Raw genomic sequence first — 21,381 nt, 5'->3', positions numbered from 1 at the left:
CCCATAATGGCAGGGACACATTAATCCACAGTCAGGTATTTATCGAGGGACTAGTCTGTTTATAATAGGCATTTAGTGAAGTGAAAAATGCCTCCATATAAAATTTCTATGAAATGTATCGCTTTTAAGTGAACTTGCTTATGACGATTATATCATGAATCTAGCCCATTATTCTAGCTTTCTTTATTGAAAAATATATTAATTTTTTAGGTATTCAATTAATGAGATGTTATTAAATTTTAACATCTACATTTGCATTTTGAGTACACACATTACAATATGCCATGTTCTCTTTTCTGTACGGTGAGTAAAATTCAAGTACCACATTTGCTTCTACATCACACCTTTATTTTCCTCTTGGAAAAATCCCCAGCCCTACCATTAACTTAGATGATATCTGGAAAGTAGGTTAATAGCAATTTAAAAGGCTGTTAAAAACAGGAGGTGGAAAAGACAAAATGAGACGAAAGGGATTACTGATTACTAATTCTCTCTGGTTAAAGTGAACAGGGGGAAATATTATTGAAAGAATTCATCTTTATTAGAATAAAATTTTGCAGAAGGCACTGCCAAGATAATTTCAGTATTATGAACAACTCTTTGGCAAGCAGCTAAACTCAGGTCAGTCAATCATTTTAAGAATTTTTGGTTAATTAGAGTACCAGATTTTTTAATGGAATGGTCTGAAAGTTTTTAATGGCACTTCCATGGCATTATTAATTTTAACCAACTCCACCTTCAATCTGGCTGGTTTTTGTTTTGGTGGCACAATCATGTATGGAGCCATTTTATCTCGATGAATTCCATGTAGATACATATTTATAGAGGGGTTTTTATGTATGGTTATACTCTGCCTGTCAAACCAAATATAGGACCTCTTAGCCAGTTATTTATATTTTAGGGAGGATGTCTGGACTTTTTATTTTTATACATCATTTTCCTTTGAAAAGGAAAGGATTTGCCATTTGGGAGTTTTACCTTTGCTTATACCTCACCCTTTCTGCTCTTTTTTTTAGGAAATGCTATTGAAAAGAGCTGCAGATCTAGTGGAGGCCCTCTATGGCACCCCACACAATAACCAGGTTAGATGCTCACATCTTACATTCTGTTGAGTCTGACTCTTCGTGCTGGATAAAAATGCTCACCTCAACCTGCCGTTTTGTAGGACATCATTCTGAAGCGAGCTGCAGACATTGCCGAAGCCCTATACAGCGTCCCCAGGAATCCCAGCCAGATCCCAGCTCTCTCCAGCTCTCCGGCTCACAGTGGCATGATGGGCATCAATTCGTACGGCACCCAGCTTGGGGTCAGCATCTCAGAGTCAACACAGGGAAATAATCAAGGTACTACCTTTCTCAGAGTCAAAATTCAAAACATCTTATCCATTTAAAAAGTTGGTTCTGCTTGAGCAGAGGGGAGGTAAAGCTTGTTTCTTATACCATCAAAAAAGCATGTCCCCAGATAAGCAGTGCAATCATATATTGGATTATCTCAATATGATGGATGGTGTTTTGTGAGATTTGGGGCTTTTGGGGGGGGGTCCCAGGTAAAATCCCTTTAATTGTAAATATTTAAGGTTAAGACGAACTGTTATTTACTTAGAAGGGTTTTGACTTCCTGAAACTAGACTTACAGATGTAATTTGACTACAATATGCCCTTCTGCTATTGTGATTATCAGCTTGAATAGTGGAAGCAAGCAGAGTCATTGCCATTGCCATTTGTAATGCATGACCCTTTCTTCCTAGTTGCCCAGGAAAAGTGGTTCTGCTATCTAGTGACTTCTGTTTGTCATATACAAATGCAGAGCAACACACTTTATAGTTAACTGTGCCTTTTACATGGAAGCATATTGCATAAAGATTTTTGTCACTGAGGTTGATTTTATTAAGGTGCTAAGTTGATCACAAATCATCTTTTTAAAAGGAATACTTTTCCTAATGTTGCCCCTAACCTTGGGATAGTTTTATTTCCAATTTCATTCATTCATTGGAAGAGAATTCCTCATTCTCATGCTCAGGGTAAGTTTTTTTTACAGAAGAGTGGGTATGGACATATGATTGCCTTTATTTTTCTTCCAAATTGAGGTCATTTCCTAAGTAGCTTTAGAGACTGTTATCCAAAGTGAGTTATTTCAGGATAGATTAGGTGACGTCTCCATGCTGGGGTTTCAGAAGCCTGGGGAAGACTCATGGTCCCTTCCCCATCCCTCCCACAGACCAAATCTCCCTGTACTCAATTGCTGATGCTTCCAAATCTTTGGTCAAAGAATAGCACATTTAGATGAACTTAACAATTTTTAAATAAAGATATTCCCCACCCCTACTCAGGGCATGGTAACAATCTTGAACTAACATTTCCAAAGGTATGATCTGTGGAGTACGAGTGGCTCTTGAGATGTTTTTAGGGTGCCTTTAGCTCACCATTCCCAGAAAAGATACAGTGGTGTGCTAAATTTGGGAAACGCTAGGTTGGCAAAGTTAAACTGTTTTTTTTTAATTCTCTAAGCCCATATGTTTGCCAATCTTCAAGGAATGGCTACAGTATACAACATTCGCCAAGCTTTACTTGACCATAGAATATTTTCTTCAGTGATACCCATAAGGCTCTCATGTGTTAGGAAGATTAATCATCACTCCTTGGGGGGTGAGCTGGAGATGTTGACCATAAATGGGAACAAAGAGGAAGGAGGGACTGTCAGGGACATGGCCTTTTGTAGGAAGGGGAAGGAAGGTGGGGTATAAAGGCTGAAGAGAGGAAAATGCACTTTCTACCTCTGCATAGGGGTGGTTTGGGGATGTTCTATAGTCTGGGAACCATGTGGGCCATGCCGCCATATTTGTTCTGTGTTGGATGTGTGTGCCAGTTCACCTATCTGGGCTTCTTCCTTGTTGTTCAGGGTACATCCGCAACACAAGCAGCATCTCTCCACGGGGCTACTCTTCCAGCTCCACCCCCCAGCAGTCTAACTACAGCACCTCCAGTAACAGCATGAATGGCTACAGCAATGTCCCCATGGCTAACCTGGGCGTCCCAGGGTCACCAGGATTTCTAAACGGCTCCCCTACTGGCTCCCCTTATGGAAGTAAGTGCCCTTTCCATCTATGTGGCTGTCCTTGTGTGTCTGTCCCTGGGTTTTACTCTTCAGCCTTTTGAGGGAGAGTGACATCCCTACACCTTACTGACTTGTAGAGGAGTAGCCCAATTTCCGAAGGAAATGTCCTTCCTGCCTTTTGTTCTTTTCTCTTAGCTAGACTTTGATGTACTTGGTTGCTCAAAGCCTTCTGAAGGAAAGAAAAGGAGTGAAACTATTTGCTTTTTACAAAGAAAGGGAGATGAGGCTTGGGTGGATGTGGAGTGAGGAACAAAGATTCCATTTCAGTTAGCATCGTGCACACTCTTCATTAGGTAATTTCAGATGTAATGTTTTCTTTAATCCCCTTAAGAATTTTGTCCTTATTGTGGGTGAGGAGGTTTAGGTGCACAGCAGTTAATTTATCTAAGATCACACTGCTAGGATAGAGCTAGGATAGATTCATCATTTGAATGCAGAATTTGTGGCTTGGTTATTTTGTGTGTCACATCATGTTCCCGTGTCACTTTTTTACGTGGCCCTCCCCTCCTTGTATACTAAGAGATGGTATTTAGCTGCTCATGAGACAGACCTCTTAATCCTAATCTGGGCTAGCTAGATCTCCTAGGGGGTTATGAAAACTCACTGCGGTTGCTTTGAGGGCTAAGAAGCCCGAGAGAGTATGTGTCTTCAAACCTGCCTAGGGAATGAATATTTCAGGCCAGGGGAGAAGCCACAAAGTCACCATGGTGAGTCTGTGTGAATGAGTGGAATGTTCTTGAAATGCTGGCTATTGTTGCAAGACTCTAGAGCAGACCCTCTGTTCACCCAGAGTGGTTCCCCCATGCCAAAACCAAGGACAAGTCAAGGCCAGCACATAGCCATTTCCACCGCATCTCAGGAAGTGACATGCCAAGGATCTGGAGGCTGCCTTTCTCAGCCTTGTTGATTCTCTGGGGACACACACCCATGAGTTATTTCTGGGTTATCTGTTCACTTCACTACCCTCAAGAGTCTACTCAACGTGATAAGGACATAGTAGCCAAATAGCAGAGGTAGTAGAGGTTGGTTCTTCTACTACAACTAAAATCTTGTTGCTCAAAGACATGAATTCTGTGTTGTGTCATGTCGGATAGCCCAGATCAATTAGATTAGAGTGGTCTAAAGAGTTTTGATCAGGAATGGATGCTGTATTTTGTCAAATGCTTTCTCTGCATCTAATGAGAGGATAGAGTGGTCTAGATGAACAAATTATTGCTTTCTTGATTTATTTCTTTACTTATTTTTACCTTATCTTGTTCCAAAAATGTTTTGGGGGATATTAATAGTGTGATGAGTGTTATGAAAGTATAAAATAACAACTGTAAGACACTGAAATAAAAGAAAAAATATGGATAGGAAAATTAGATGAATCCAACGACTAGTCTGGATGCCATTTAGCATATTCAAGGCAGCCATTAAGTTGGTTTAGAGGCTTACAAGATGGGGAAGCAAAGAGAGAAGCACAATTTGTTATAAGATTTTATATCCACACACTTTTTTTAATAGTTCAGGAGAAATAGTTTTGTGTTGCTGCAACCTCAGAGAGATTTCTCCCATGCATCATTGTGGAGAAGGTGCCATGTGTATAGAAGGGATCACATGTTCAACAAGTGACACAGGACAAGAGAGCCACTGTGTAAAGGATGGCACATAATGTGACAATAATAAGCATAATTCACAATTGCTTTCCACCTTACAGCCTAAAAAGCATGTTCCCATACAGAGTCCATTCGGATCCTTACAACAACTTTATGCCATGTCTATAATCATAATTATTGATGTCATTTTTCCTTATAAAATATGAAGGGTTAGTATGATTTATTCAAGGATTCATAGCCAATAAATAATAAAAATAGGACTAGAAATATGTCATCAGATTCAGAATACCATGTTCTAAAATTATTCAATAATGTAAGAAATATTTCATGTATTTATAATATACGATTAGGCTGAACACGAAGGAATTACTTTTTTAGTTTCCCAAAAGGGTAATTTCACATGTTCAACATACATTTATGAATAAAAATCTGTGTATGAAGCCGAACCATATGAATTGTCATCTTTGTAGATCAAAAACGGTCAATATAATAATATAGTGTATAGTGTGGTGATGAGAGAAAGAGAGAGAGAGAGAGCAAAAGAAAGACAGGGAGGGGCGGGTGAGTAGGGTTGAGAGAGAGAGACAGAGAGAGAGAGAGAAACAAAGAGAGAGAGAGGGGATGAACAGATAAATGAATATGCCTACTGGGTAATTGCTTGATATTTCTTACTAGATAATTCATTTGGTGGGGAGGGACCCTTCTTACTCCAGCAAGTGATGGTTTTCTTCTACTATCCTTTCTTGATCATGCAGTCCCGCTGCCACAGAGAAATGATAGCACCCACAGCTTCAAATCACCCATTAAAACCAGACAGCAGGGGCTCCCACGTGGCGCAGTTGGTTCAGCAGTTGCCTTTGGCTTAAGTCATGATCCCAGGGTCCGGGGATTAGGCTCCCAGCTCAGTGGGGAGCCTGCTTCTCCCTCTCCTCCCTGCTTGTGCTCTCCCTGTCACTATCTCTCTCTCTCTCAAATAAATAAATAAAATAAAATAAATAAAACCAGACAGCATATGCAGAATAGAAAGAGGCACACTACCCAATGGGAGGGGTGAGCACAGCAGAATACTTGCCCCCTGCTCCTGCTGGGTCTGTGTGATCTCTGGCACCTTTATTTTCTGCAGGAGGGTCTGAAGCAGTCACAAACTGGGAATGGATTCCAAACAGTGCCTTCATTACAATAAAATCCCCTACTACAAAAATTCTGAATACCCCATGGAGTTCATTACAATAGCATCTGACCTGTATTTCTAGCCAGCTAAGTCTTAACTTCCCTGGGAAATAAAAAAGACAGCCCAGGGGAAACCATTTTGTCAGTCCTGTTGCTTGTGTCTCAAAACACCAGTGTATGATTTCTCATTTTCTTTTTTAAACTAGTCTGATGGCGGCCAGGCCATGCCATGGAGCAATCTCTTGCCAGAGTCATTCAGAAGAAATAAAGCCAAGCCTCTCGGTCAAGTTGATTTGCATTATGGCCAATGCAGAGTATCAGAAACCTGCATCTTTACTGCTTTTGCTCTTACACTACTTCAAAAAATGGCCAAACAGATGTTTTTTCGATTTCACATACAAACTTCACTTCCTGGCGGTAGCAGTGTGTGCCAAAGTTCCAGCTCAGTGCAAGTTTTTATGGCTGAATTCTAAACCCCTGACAATAGGGGGTTATAATGAAATGCTGACAGACCCCTTAGCGCCAACAAATGCAATGGCTCGATGCAAAGGAGGATATGGTGCCCTGGGAGCTCCAGCTGGGACTGTGTGAGCCAGTCAATCCTTATAAGAAGAAAAGTGGTTTTTCCTTAACCCCCCATGTTCGTAGAGATTTGGGGGCCAGACGTACTTGCCTTTACTTTGGCCTCTATCCAAAGAAAGAGAGAGAGAGAGAGGGAGGGAGAGAGAGAGAGAGAGAGAGAGAGAGAGAGAGAGAGAGAGAGAGATGTCCAGAGAAATCCTCAATTGCAAGTGTATGTGATCGGTGTTCCTAAAATGGTGCACTCTGGTGTCCCCAAAGCAGAATCACCCCCCAAGCAATTCCAAAGTTTGGGACGGAATCTATGCCGAAATCCAACCTGTGTTCAGGGATTCCTACTTCATTTACATCGTCTTAGACTATGCCCTGGGGCTCCATATTTTCATGTTTTCAAAAATAAATATCAAGACATTTTCTATTGTAGAGTATTAAACGATTATTATAGAAAATTTAGAACATATGGAAATAGTCTCAAAAAAGAAAGTGCGCTCCCGCCATAAAAAACAACCTTGTTAGCATCTTGACATATTTCTATTGTCTTTTTCTCCAGGAAAGAAAAAAAAATCCCATTACAATAGTAACATCCTCATTATACACAATTTAAAAAGCATGTGTACGTAGACAAGAAAAGAAAAATGACGCGCTTTATTTCTGTGCAGGCATGACCACTGTTAACTTTTAAAGTACGGCCTTCCAGCCATTGACAGATGCATTTTGGAAATTGCAGTGTCTGCTCTGATGCACAACTAATGGGATTCTGCCCCGAGATCAACGAAAGAGGGAGTAGAAGAAAAGTGGCAGAAATATCCAAGGCACAGATATGAAGCTAGGCTCCCCAGAATCTGTCAGTGATGCACACCTGGGTCCTAAGAATGGAGAACAGATATGAGGAGCGATGTTTGCTTTGTGAAGTTCACCACAGTCAATAAACTTCTCCCAGGAATTTGGAGATTTATTAGTCTCTTTGTTTTTTTCTTTTCTTTTCTTTCTTTCTTTCTTTCTTTTTTTTTTTTTTTGTAGCAGAAAGGTCAACAGGCAATCTTGTTTGCAGGTAGTAAAGCCTTAAATCGAAGAAGAGGGCAGCCCTGGGTGGTTTAGCACCGCCTTGGGCCCAGGGCGTGATCCTGGAGACCCGGGATCGAGTCCCATGTCTGGCTCCCTGCATGGAGCCTGCTTCTCCCTCTTGCCTGTGTCTCTGCCCCTCCCTGTGTGTCTCTCATGAATAAATAAAATCTTTTAAATAAATAAATAAATAAATAAATAAATAAATAAATAAATAAATAAATAAATCGAAGAAGAACATTAACACCCCCGGAAGGCTAGTATGCCTATTGCTAATGGTTCCATTCTTCTTTTACCCCGCAAAGGTGGAGATTTTTCCATTTGTTTATTTTAACAGCGTTTACTGGTTTCTGCTACATTAAAACTAATGCGTGGTCATTGCAGACAACTTTGAAAATATGGACAAGTGGAAGGAATATATTGAAGAACATTCATAAACCATTGGCCAGAGATAACATTGTTAAAAGTTTGGATGTATATTGCATCCTTCTAAACTTTTGCTTTGTATGCTTTCCTAAAAAAATAAAATTGGGCTTGATGTATATGTTATGACATCATTTGCATTATTCATCTGAGGAGGCACATCTTTCTGAGTCGTCAAGTGTTCTTCTCCAACATTAGCTTTAATATTTGCATAGCATTCTATTTTATAGCCTGAATATACTTTACCCTGCTGCTTGCTCGGTCATTTCTGTTATTTTCTAATTTTCCACAATTATAAAAATGTCCTTGAATCTTTTTTTTTTTTTTTGCAAATTTATGATTATCTCCTTGGGATTAATTTCCCAAAATTAAATTACTGGGTTAAAAAAATGCACATTTTAAAATACTTTGATTTTAAGCACACATTGCCAAAGTCCCTCCAGAGAGATGAATGTTCCCCTTAGAAAAGGATGAGTATCTATTTCCCTGCCCTGTTCATTTCTTCTTAATCTTTGTCAATTTGGTAAAGTGGAAAGTATCCTCTCATTAGTGTTTTAATTTGCATTTGATTACTAAGCAGTTTGAGCGTTTTTAGTTCTGTAAAAGTCTTTTGGTCATTTTCGTTCCTGTCTCCTTTTCTGAATTTGCTTTTCCTATCCTCGGCCCACTTTTCTCATTGGGATGTTTTTCTTTTTTCTAATTAATTTGTAAAAGCCTATTCGCTATTGAGGATATGAACATATCTAAATAATTTTCAGGAAGGTTTTCCCTAATTGTCATTCGCCTTTTCTCTGTGTGTTACAGAAGTTTTTTTTTTTTTTTTTTGTCAGTGTGGCCGATCGATCTTGTGATGTTCTGCTTAGGCTTTGAGGTTGAAAGGATTATGTAAATTATATAACCTTCCTAATTTTTCTACTAGCGCCTTTATAATTTTGTTTTAGCAAATAACTCATTAATCCACTTACATTTACTTTAGTGTTTAACATGAGGAAGCGCTTTAAGTTTCCGTCTCCAGGGGACTTGTGTATTGTTCCCATGCATTTGCGTCCCATTAATTTGAAATGTCGCCTTTATTAAGTTTCAATTCTCATATATATCCAGGTCTCTTTCTGGCCTCTATTTTCTCCAAGGATTTGTCTGCTTAGTTCTATGCTACTATAACACTGACTTCATTGATGTAGATTTTTCGTTAAGTTTTAATATCTATTAAGATAAATGCCTCAGTACTTTTGAAGTATTAACAAAACTTTCTGACTCCTGCAGTGTTGTGGCTTTTTGAATAGATAAGCATAGAAATTGTGTTGATGTACACGATTTAAAATTCATTTTGGGACTTTGATTACAGTTGCATTAAATTTTAAATTAACTTGGATGTTAGTTTAGCATTTTATAAAAATTTTGTAAAAACTATTTTAAATGGGCATGTTATAGCTCTGTGCTTATTCAACTCTGCAACAATTGTTTTATGTTACCTAGTAAAGTTTGATGTGACTTCCACTGAGAGGCAGCCACATTTGACTAAATGAATCCATTTTAGGTTGAGATCTATTATTTAGAAAAGGAACATTTATAAAAGTGAGTCCTCTGCTGAATACAAACAGAATCAAGTGTGTATAGTAGGCCTAATTCATCTTATAAAAACCCTCCTCTATCGTGGTGTAGAAGGGGAGGTGGTGCTATTGCAGACAAGGTGCCTGCATGGCTCACATAGTTTGGCAGAGATTGGACCGTGATTGGAATCAGGGCCTCCTGAGTCTCAGCTTTTCTTTGGCCTCTAATTCTGTGCCTTACATAAAGGCGAAAGGTCCTCAACCCCATTTTGACGATGCAAAAGCCAATGCTAGAAGAGAAGATTTTGCTTGACAGTATGAATGTAATCTACTCCCAATATTTGACCCCATATTCTATTCTATAATTATAATGACTTAGTCCAATTTTATCTTTTCATCTTCGAGTATTATTTTAGATTTTTTTAAAAATTTATGATAGTCACAGAGAGAGAGAGAGAGAGAGAGAGAGAGAGAGGCAGAGACATAGGCAGAGGGAGAAGCAGGCTCCATGCACCAGGAGCTTGACGTGGGACTCGATCCCGGGTCTCCAAGGATCGCGCCCTGGGCCAAAGGCAGGCGCTAAACCGCTGCGCCACCCAGGGATCCCTCGAGTATTATTTTAGATTCTTCCAAGACTTAATCTTCTTTTCTATTTTTTTAAATTTCATGTTTCTTGAGGAAAGACAGAGATGTACCTAGATGCTTCCTTCTGCATAGCTCTTTAAATCAGGACTACCTAAGGATGAGCAGTTTTTAGATAAAGCTCTTCTTTTGAAGTCTTTGGTTTATAGTTTGGCTGTAAAAGACATCATATTGGAGATATGTTGTATGATTGCTTTGTATATGCAATTGTGTGACCATAACTCAAAGTGTATCTTTATAGTGAGATGGGAGAAATGGGGATGGAGTCTTACACAGGTCATCAGGACAGCTGACCTTCAATTCACCTTGTACTTGGTCTTTGAATCATAAGTCACACTCATGTCCTCACATTCAAAATTTACTTTGTGGAGTAGCTGGGTCACTGAAGATGTGAAACAGAAGTTGGCAGTCCCTGCCTTGACCATTAGGTTCCAGTAATTCTTTTACCAAGTCATGTGACAGTTCAGAATTCTGAAGACTGTCCCTGGAACTTGACCTTATTCTACAAGATGCTGTATCTGACAATTTTACCCTTGTGAACTCTAGTTTACCCCTTTACTTGAGCTTGTTGAACACAGAAGATAAAATTATCTTCTTATATGATGTAACTTGGTAGAGTATCTGACATTAAGAGGTGTAGGGCATTTCATTGGGGTAATTGCCTTTATTTTTCTTGGAAATTACAACACTTAGCTTTTGGCTTCCTTTAAGTAATTTTATTGTTAATATTGGTGTTTTTTCTGCAACATTACATCAGAGGGGCCTGACTTGCAGCTTCATTTCCCAGGAGCTCTGAAAGGAGAGGGAGAGAGAGAGGGAGGTAATCTCCTAGATGTTAATAAACGTTTACATTTAATGAGGAAGTGGCCCATAGAGATGGCACTCTCAGAAATGTTAACCCATAGATCAAACCTCTGGAGCCCTGAGAATTACAGGGAAGTATAGAGCTCCCAGACAGGACTTCTTTTTAGGGTGAAAAAGAGCTTTCCATTCTTGAATAGATTTGATGATTTTTCAGATGTTAGTCGAAATGTTCTCTTGTTAAGCTTCTACTCATGAACAAAGACATATCATAGTATCACCTCCTGCTGCTGCCTTCCTGACCCCCCCTGGCAAAAGAGCACTCTGCCTGCTGAGTCTCCTTAGCACTGTGTACATTCCTCCAGTAGGGTTGTTACCCTATTCGTTGTTTCATTTGTATGTTCCTCCCACTGGGCTGGGCAGGGGTTTTGTCACATTCAACTTTTTTCAATCCGTAGAATCTGGGACAATGCCTGGAGTGAATGACTGGATAATTTCTCAATGAATGTGTATAGGTTGTATGTCCTGAAGAAAGAACTTAACTCCTAGGTTTGTCCTTTCCTAAGAGGATTGTGCCTTTTGCTTTCCAGTCATGTCATCAAGTCCCACTGTTGGATCTTCTAGCACGTCCTCCATCCTCCCATTTTCCTCTTCAGTTTTTCCTGCTGTCAAACAGAAGAGTGCCTTTGCCCCTGTCATCAGGCCACAAGGCTCGCCTTCACCCGCCTGCTCCAGTGGCAATGGAAATGGATTCAGAGGTAAGCAAAGGTACCACTTTGGTACCACCATGATAAATGGGCCACAGGGCCAGGAAAAGTAAAAGCAAACAGCGCAGCATCATTCCTTTATCTCTAACCATTTACCTGCAAAGAGATGCTTTGGTGTTTCATGGGATACAGATGACTTATACAACTGGGCTAATACTCTACCCACGAACAAGCTGGGGAAAAACAGAGAAGTTGGACAGTTCTTCAAGTTCACAGAATTAACTATGGTAGAGCCATATATATACCCTGTAGGAGTGTCTGGACTTCCCAGACCTTTTCTTTCCACAAGGCCATGCCACTGTTTCCTAGAAGGTGCCTGGTCACATCAGACACCACAAGGTGATTGCTGCTTACCTAATGGCCTTGCTTGCCCATCTGTAGTGCATACCTATTCCCATGGCATAAATGGACAGGATCCATCAGGAGCAACCAGCACATTGTGAGAATTCTGGTTACATGCCAGTCAGATTGATAGCAGGTGTTTGAACAGGAGGTGGAGAAGGGAAGAAAGAAAAAAAGATATACACTGTCTAAGAAAAAAATTAATATCACCCATCAAGCCCATTTTTGAGCAATGTCTGAAAAGTATAGCATGACATAACATAATGTGATGAGTACATGAGAATCTAATCATCTCACTGAATGGGAGGCAGCTGATGGCAAAAGAGCAAATTGGAACCTGCTGAACACTATGGATCCTGACGACCCACATTATTTTTAGGCTCTTCTCTGAGTCTTGACATGAAAACATTCATGACAAGCAAGTTTTGGGTAAAACCAAGAAGGGCAGAGGTTTGGTTAACCCCTCATGGATCAAAGCCTCTGAGGTCAGCAGAGCCTTGGAAGAACTGTGCCATCCCTGTGATGGCATCTGCCTAATAGCTTTATATTGTGCATAGATTCCTGATCCTCTGGGGATCCTCTGTGAGGGTTCATCAGCCAATTGTGGCCCAGCAGAGCTCTGGGAGGCACAGTAGGTTCCTGTCCTACTCTACCGTAAGAGACAGTGGTGTCTCCTCAAAGTCAAGTGACTTGACAGAGAAAGTGTGAAATGGGAACTGAAAACCCAGCACTTGGAAGAGTCCCTGAAAATTCTTTTATTTCCATCTAGACAAAGCAGCTGGATAACATGCCACCCAGTGTGTGAGTAGTTGGAAACATCTGTGTATCTGAGGGGGAGAAGTATATATAGGGATATATATTTCATTTTCATCTAGATGTCCAGTCCATAGAAAAACAGGATCAGCCTTCAACTCAGTGTCACCACCTGCCCCATCTCTCCTTAAGGACAAGTGTGGTTTCCATCGCATCCTTGGGGGATACACTCAGAACTTCTTCATCTCCAGACTGGGAAATGTATACAATTATCGAATATCTGCTGCATCTTTGCCTTCTACACACCCACTTCAGGGATGATGTCTCCCCTTTCTAAGTTCTGTGGTTTTAGTCATATCACTTAACCATGTGGGGGCCCCACAGTTCTCGTTGGGGAGATGCAGAGTGGAGGCCCCATGAAAGGCTAAGAGGGAGTGCAGGTGCAAGAGGAAGTCGGGAGGGATACAGCCCCTTCCTCATTCCAGACAACCCATGCCAACATTTTCAGCTTCACTTTGAGGAGAAAAAATATAGCTTGATTTCCACTTCCACCCCTCCTCCATCTTCTCTCTCTTACATGCACTCAGTTGGGGCAGTTGAGGTTGTCTCAAATCTTCTGGTCTGTACTGTCCAGAGAGATTCATGTGTGGGGCCTGCCTGGCTTTGGCCCTTGAGCATGCCAGGATGCATTTTTTCACTGGCTCCCATGGCCTGGAATCCCCACCCTGCTTGTTGCTGCATTCCCAAGTCTCGTTGTGGTATCACCCACTCAGGGTTGGGTTGGCCCCAAGAGATGGAAGAGTCAGTGTGGTCATAGTGAGGTTTCTCTGTGGGGGAAGCAGTAGCCAAAATAGCCATAAGACCCTCTCTAGGGTCCTCAGCCATGTGAACTCCTGGTCAGTGCAGGTCAGAATAATTAGACTGAGGAAGTGGCTGAGCCACACGTTCCATGTCTGTGGGAGTGACGATGTCATCAATTACACGTAGGCTCTGGGATAGAATCTCATTTCTGTAGGATCACTGAGAAGTCCTGAGCCGCTTTTGGATCCTACAATTCCCTCTGGATTTCTCTGGTGATTTGAACCTTAAGAAGAAGAAGGAAGGCAGGGGGAGGGGGAGGGGGAGGAGGAGGGAAAGAGCAGTGCCTAAATTAGGAGTTCAGGCTCCCACTTGTCCTCCTTTTGTATCAGGTGGCTAGAAGCTCCAGGTCCAATGTTACAAGGCATCCCACTGATGCATAGAAGGAGAAAACAAGCTGACATCAAATACTCTGGCCATAGTCACTGAGTGAAGGAATCCTGGGACTGCAGAGGTGATCAGCAGGAAGCTCCATGTCTGTAGAGACGGACAGTGTAAAAGTGTGGTCTAAGGTGCTTGGGTGATCACAGGCTGTTGGAGAGGTTCTGCTCTTGACTTGCATGGTGAGATGGTCTCAATTATCTGCAGGAGTGACATGCATCCAATAGACTCTGAGCCTTGCTGCTTTTGAGCACCACATGCAAGACACTGAACCAAGTGCTTTACACGAATTACCTTGCCCAAGCCTCACATGTGAGGGAAAGGTGAAGGTCATACCATTATCACCCTTTAAAAAAAAAAAAGATTTTATTTATTTATTCATGAGAGACACACAGAGAGTGGCAGAGACATAGGCAGAGGGAGAAGCAGGGTCCCTGTGGGGAGCCCGGTATGGGAGTTGATCCCAGGACCTGGGATCACAACCTGAGCCGAAGGCAGATGCTCAAACACTGAGCCCCCCAGGTGTCCCCCATTATCACTATTTTTTAGTTAAGTGGTTTCCCCAAAGCAACACAGTGAGCTGACCTCAGACATTTTGACTCCAGACCCTGTGCTGTGACAACCCAGTGTGTCTCCAGGGACAAGAATAGTGCAGTTCCTCTCCTCACCCTTCCCGCATACCTGCTTTCCACCTGGACTGAAGGTGGATTATTGTTTTCCCATGAAATGCCAAAGGTAGAAAGAAATTGGACAAAGTGCCGTTAAGCATGTTCCCCTCCCCTTACAAACATGCTTATTTCTTCTCTAATTAATTTCTGTTTTCTGTCTGTTGGCTGTGGGTTTCGACAAGGAAAATGTCAGGGTCACCGTGGAGCAGAGATCCAGTCCACCTAGTGCCCGATGTGACATCTGCCGTTCTTCCGGCACGCGCTGGATCTTCTTCTTTGAGTGGCTCTGCCCTTTTCAATAAGCTCTGTAGGGTAACTCTCTGAGGACGCAGAAAAAAGAAGGGGCTGATGAGTTTTAAGTGTAATAGACAAGTTAAAGTTGAAAACGTGAGCCAGAATCCTACTGCCAGAGAGCTCTGTGCAGTGTCCCACCTTCTACCTCATTTATCAGGCATTTGCAGTGATGAGTATAGATTGTCGAGATAATATTATGCACTATGTGCCTGATTCATTTTCCAGCTCCCTCCAGGAAAAGAAATAAAATAAAATAAAAAAAAACCCTCCTACACTCTGGGATAATTACCAGGGTTGCTATGTCTCCAAATCATCAGGGAGTGTCCAGAATTGAACTGCCTTTATTGAAAAGTTACATCGATTCAATATATAGTAATACAGGCAAAAATAATTAAGGCTTTGCTAGCTGTGTAAGACCTTAATCCAGATCTCACAAACATTCAATAAAGGCTGTATGGGCAGGGAAATAGACGGCTGACAATTTTGCCTAAGAAGACTAGCTGGATGGGGAAAGAAGGGGCAGAGGGAGGAGAGACAGGAGGAAGAAGACTGGGGGAGGAGAGAGAGGTGGTGTTGGGGAGAAGCAGGAAGAATTTTGGTCATTTGCTTATCAGCTTAGGAAGCACCACTCAGCAAAATGCTTCTATGATCGTTGATAAGCTTTAGATGAGACAGAGACAATAAAAATTAAGGATCAAATACAAGATGTGGTTTGAAGTTTTGAGGCAAGGAGACTACTCTGCTGATACCCAAGAATGTGAAAATTCTATGGGTTCATCACCTGAAAGCCAAGGTCAGAGGAGTGCAGTTTGCTGTGTGATTTTTCCACATTGTGCTAATGCTGCTTTGTTTCCCATATCAAGGGGAAGTCTTGGACCCAATGCCCCCCACAGGTATCGTCTGTGTCCTCTTCACTAGGTGGATGAGACGTTGGGTACTACTTGGGGATGGAGGGGATGAAGAGTAGAGACTGGGTGATTTCCAAATTAGGAACTAAATTAAGTCTTCTATTCCAGTGGATCCGCACTCATTAGTGAACAAGCATCACATATCAGCATGAACACCAAAGGAAGATGAGCTAGTTAGGGGGAAAAATAGTTCATCACTTTCAGCTAGAATGGAGAGAAACTTGGGATGGTGAGAAAGCCTTATTTGTTATAAATTGATGCCTGGAAAGTTACTCCATAGGCTCGGCACCTGGAGTTTCCTTTCCTGTTTCAACTTAGTGATTTGAAACCATATAATCTAGAGATTATCATAGTCTAATGATGAAAAAGAAATATATCACAAATACCTTAAAATCTAGCTTATGTGTTGATGTCCATCATGCCAAGTATACAAGCCATTAATATAAAAGAAGATAAAACATAGGTCTTGGCCTCCCAACAAAACTTCAACAAGCCTTGTTTATGTTCCAGTGATTCGGTGATTCAGTGATTCAGTGTCTCTGACAGGCTGTGTGCTAGAGAAATGGGTTTCTACAACCACTGAGTGCATCATCTCCCCGGATTGGACCCTGTCGATCCCAGTGCCTGACCTCTCTCTGGGTTGTAGGCTTCAGTGTAAACATCTCTGAGTCTCATTCCTGTGCCACTCTTTCCTTGCAGCCATGACCGGACTTGTCGTGCCCCCAATGTAAAGAAGAAGAAGAACTGCTTCCTTATAGCACAAAACTACTTAACTCTGATGGACCAATCCTGAAGAAAGCACTATGAGCTCTTTGGGGAGAGTTGTGCCCCAGAATGAACATGACGGACAGATTTGGGTATGCACGGAGCTGCATCGGACCTGATCTCACGTTTCTCGCATAGCTCTCATGGTGGCTACACAAACTGACCCTCTTGGGGACAAGGACAAAATATGTCATTGACGTAGTCAGTGCTAAGAGCAGAAATGCAATTCTTTGTTATGAACATTATGAGAACCACCTTCCTATGTTTGTAAAATATTTAAGAAAAAAATTGGCAAACAATTCATGCTTAATATTTTGGATACTATTTGTTTTTCTTTGTAGGAAAAAAAAAGTTGAAAGTTTCTATTTTCTATGAAGCCTTTCAGATACCAATTTAGTTTATGCAGAAAAAAAATTGAACAAAACAGGGTACCAGCATGGAAGACTTTCTTAAACGAAACCTGAATTGAATGATGAAATGTTGTTGTATGTGTGTTTGCTTATAGTTTAATCTCTTTAAAAAACAAAAAAACAAAAAAAGGGAAAAATTTTAAAATGTTTTACAATTATTTAAATAAATAAACGTGTAACTTATTGTAAGTAGAGGTAGAAATTAAGACCTTTTGTGGAAGAGAGAGGAATTTCTCTTCCTGATGTAAAATGAAAATGATGCAAACAAGTAGTAACAAGTTTAAAAGGTGTGTGATTATTACTGCAGTTACTTACTAGACTTTTATCCCCCATCCTGCATCCCCCTCTTTTTCCATCATTTTATTGACCCATGGGCAAGAACATGTACCTTATATAGATTCCTACAGAACAGTCTGATGCGGAAACAAAGATTCAGTCCATGCGCATACACAAATACTCAAACTCATCAGTTCATTCCCAGCTCCGTCCACTTTCTAAATAGTCTACGTGTCCCTTTTGGTATTCACTTTGTGAATTTTTAACAAATTTATGTTAGCTTTCAACCTTCTCCTCTGAACGGTGCAGAGAATTCCCATGTTTTAGTGCATCCCAGGCTTTGTGTCCCGAGGAAAGACATGTCTCATCTAAAAGAAGAGCCAAAACCATGTGACTTTCCCACCCAAGTGGCCCCTTTGGAATTCCCCCCCAACAGAGCCACATGTCCCCTCCTCTTTGGTTGCCTAGTCAAGCCCAGAGGTGTAAGCCCCACAGAACTTCGGAGACAGGATTTAAAGAAGATGATCCTGTTTCTTAGACTCTTAAGTGTGAATTTTAGAATGTCCACGTCCTTTCTTCTCTCTGCAGATTTCCTCTCATGGCATTCAACTCTCTTGAAAAAAATATGTATCTTACTTGACACAGTTTCCAGGCAAGAATGGCATGGTGTGTGGAAGAGGAATGTTAAAAGCCCTTAATCCCTCTCCTGATATTCAAAAAGATGGAAATGGAGATTCTTAGCAGGGTTAGAGATTAGGGGTATCTGTGTTCTGAGCAGCACAGTGACCCAGGGCTGCAATGGGCTCTCGGGAGTTTTGGGGACTAGCTCTTAGGCAGAGAAACATTGCAGGAGCTGCTAACAGTGGCTGAGTCTTGAAAGTCTGTGTGATGCTGGAGATGTATCCAGATTTATTTGGATTTCCAATAAGGATGTCATTTTTTTGTATTTGGATGTCTAGTGAAGGTCCTCCTTGTTGATTCATTGGCACCATAGCACAGTCCATATGTAGATTTCGGTTTGAGGTTCTAACATTAGAAATTGTTGCAGCTCTCATGAAAAAACATCTTTGGTGCATCTGAGCCAATTTTAGACGACTTCACAAATCCGGCCCCCTTCTGTTTGTCCCATTGATACCTGCCCACAGCTAGTGATCCAGTCCCCAATGGTCTTACTTGCTTTCAACTATTCTGGAATTACTCAATATGCCCCAAATATTATTCCTATGCACATGAGAATCCAAGGTTTTGGAAACTGGGCATGCTTATAATTACTGCTGACAGTCCTTCATGGTCAGGGTTTATAGCACCCAAACACAGGAAACACATGAGAAAAAGGTCCCCCACGAAAAATCTGATCGAAGGGGAAGAGTGTGTGGAATACAAACATTACCCTCCAAAAGTGAAGGCGGAACAAAACTGAGCATGTTTAGACCTGGATTCGAGCCAATCCAACATAAGGAAATGTTTTTTTTTAAGTAGCATTGCTTTTAGAATCTGTGAATTTTGCTCTTGCATGAAGATGAGTGCAGTACTGTCTTCAAACTGATTGTAGAATTTGTTGGTAGCTTTCCACCGAAAAATGTGTGTAACTAAATACCAGACATCCTTGACCATTCAGCTAGAACCTTGGCAGCAACCGATCTATTTAATTGTACAAATGTGTGTAAGGATTATTTTTAGTGTACTAATAAATTAAGAACAAAGCTACTCTGTCCTCTTCAGTCTTGCTGGTGAATCATTCTGGTCCCAGGTTATTTTTCGTGCCACTTGGAATACGAGTATTTCTATAGGTAACTACAGATTCTATCCTATCTTTGTAAGAGGAGCTGTGTAAGATTTTCCATTTAAAGGGACAATTTACTTCATTATTTATCTCATTTTTTTGTTATAGCATCATATTTTTTCCCAGTTTTTCTTTGCACATTTCAATATGCATGGTTTAAAAACCATTATCTTCTCTACCTTTTGTACAGTAGGGTCTCATTTTCAAACTGTATAGTTTCATTTTATCGTTTTGCTTTGTCAGTTATATACAGTATAAAGTTGCTATGCACAGAGCTTTTTGTAAAGACAGCTTTTTTGTTTACTGTTTTTAATGGTCTTACTTATTAAAGAATATCTTGTTTGTAAAATGAATATGTCTACTTCAGTTTTAAACTTTAAATTATCCTAACGAAAAATAAAATTTTTGTACTGTAAAAATGATTGGAACTTTGCCTTTTTTTTTCCTAGAGTGAAAAAAATTAGTTTGGGATTTGCTCTTAAGTTTGGGGATTCTCTCATAACTGTTAGTCCCTGAGCTCTGATTGAGGAAATCTTACTACAGCTTTTGCTTACATGGAAAGTGTTCTGAGATACTCACTTGGAGGAGAGAATATGTATGACTTTGGGTCATTTTTCCATATATATTTATCTATATATCCATCTGGTCAAATTCCTTCATAAAGAGATCCTACTTCCTAGGTTGGTCTTTGGTCTTATAGAATTCTTAAGGTAGGTGAGTAGTCTACTTAGGTTTGAAACCGTATGTTGAGTAAATGTTATAATTGATCCATCAGACAGTAAAGAATTGGAGGATGGACACAAAGACTTGAGGCCAATCTTAGATTACAGGAAGAGAGCAGGATGCCAACCCTTGGAAGGAAATAATCCATAGCAGAGAATAGCTTATACAGGAAGATAGAAGGGCTGCAGGAGCTCGGAAAAGATGGCAATCACAGAGGGTTGGAGTGGTCAGAGAAGTTTCCATGAGGGAGGCAGGGCTGGTAGGCCTTCCAAGAATGGTAGGAATTTTGTGGCAGAGGGTGGGGTGAGCACTGCAAATGGGAAGACCATCACGAACCAAGACCTGGAAAGGGAAATTCACAAAGCACATTTAGATTAACATGATTCTAAATGTCATTTTCAAGGAGACCATTGACAAACATATGCATGATGGAATTATTTCTCTCTACCAGGGTATAGTTATCTTCAAACCACATAGATTACATCCCTTGCATGAGTAGATGAGATGCTCTTTCGAAGCAGTAATCTGAGAAAGCTCCCACTGCAGTTTTACTTTTCTCTGTGAAAACTAGCTCTGCCTGGACCATGCTCATCCTTGGTCTTCTCACAGGGAGGAGCTTGCGCTTTTTCGGTCTTTGTCTTCTCATCCTTCAGGACTGGGTTCAATTATCCTCTACTTGGGGAGGGCTTGGCTGACCTCTGACCATTGCAAATTTCCCACTTATTCTCTTTAATCAAACTCCACTTGTGTCTTCATGACAATTTGTATTCACTTGTTGTGTACTTTAGAGTGAAGGCTTACAAGCACTGGGGCCTTATTGCTCTCGCTATTTCCTGTGGAGCACCAAGTTTAGTGCCAGAGGTACTCAACAGATAGATACCTGTTAAATTAGTGAATGAGTACACTGAATTCTGAGCCCCAGAGACAGCCTCTGCCTTGTCGTGTGGGAGAGGTAGCCGATCTGTCACAAATGAGAGGAAATAACTTCACTTGGGGAGTCCATTCCTTAGGGACTATCTTGTCAGTCAACTAATCAAAAAAAGTGATGAAGTGTGTCTATAATGTAAAGTGGCTGGTTGCTTAATAAACAGAGAAATCTCAAAATGAGAGGAAATGAGGAAGAAGCCTCTGGCTGGTAGCCTGTGGGGGCAGTTGTTTTGCCCCTTGGCCCTGGAACTTAGCTCATGTGGCTTTTTGTGATGCTCAGATGTAATTTCAGAACCAAAACCAGGGCCTTTTAGGGAAATGTGCATTCCATTCCTGTTCCAGATATGACACTTGACTTATCTATCACCCATTTGAATCACAAAGAGCTTATAGTGCCTTCACCAAACTGCAAGTTCACAGTGGCTGTAGGGCAGTGAATGTGAGAGAGTGAATGTGAGACTTCATGAAGCAGGATCTTGCTCACCATGCTAAAGAGTTTAGACTGCATCCCCAGGACAATGCAGCAGGTAGTGGGAAATTGTTCCAGGAACCTGCGTCAAGGAGTGACACAATACAGTTTATGCTAT

At 41.0% G+C, this 21,381-nt stretch overlaps 1 protein-coding gene across 3 annotated transcripts in view; it reads left to right on the top strand.

The window, feature by feature from the left end:
* The window catches only part of EBF2 (EBF transcription factor 2), a 192,420-nt gene extending 172,866 nt beyond the window's left edge, over positions 1–19,554 (top strand). The window contains exons 12-16 of one of the 3 annotated variants that reach the window (XM_041767594.1): positions 1,017–1,082; positions 1,166–1,343; positions 2,899–3,084; positions 11,530–11,697; positions 16,610–19,554. In XM_041767594.1, coding sequence (XP_041623528.1) covers positions 1,017–1,082; positions 1,166–1,343; positions 2,899–3,084; positions 11,530–11,697; positions 16,610–16,641 — 630 coding nt within the window. In that variant the 3' untranslated portion in view covers positions 16,642–19,554. Of the gene's footprint in view, positions 1–1,016; positions 1,083–1,165; positions 1,344–2,898; positions 3,085–7,120; positions 7,392–11,529; positions 11,698–16,609 lie in introns of those variants that run through there. The other 2 variants (XM_041767595.1, XM_041767596.1) reach the window with 2 other exon arrangements.
* The last annotated feature ends 1,827 nt before the right edge of the window (positions 19,555–21,381 follow it).

The sequence above is a fragment of the Vulpes lagopus genome, chromosome 8, assembly GCF_018345385.1.
Source record: "Vulpes lagopus strain Blue_001 chromosome 8, ASM1834538v1, whole genome shotgun sequence".
NCBI lineage: Eukaryota > Metazoa > Chordata > Mammalia > Carnivora > Canidae > Vulpes > Vulpes lagopus.
Note: the sequence above shows the minus strand (reverse complement) of the source record. Positions and strands in the feature narration are given on the sequence as shown.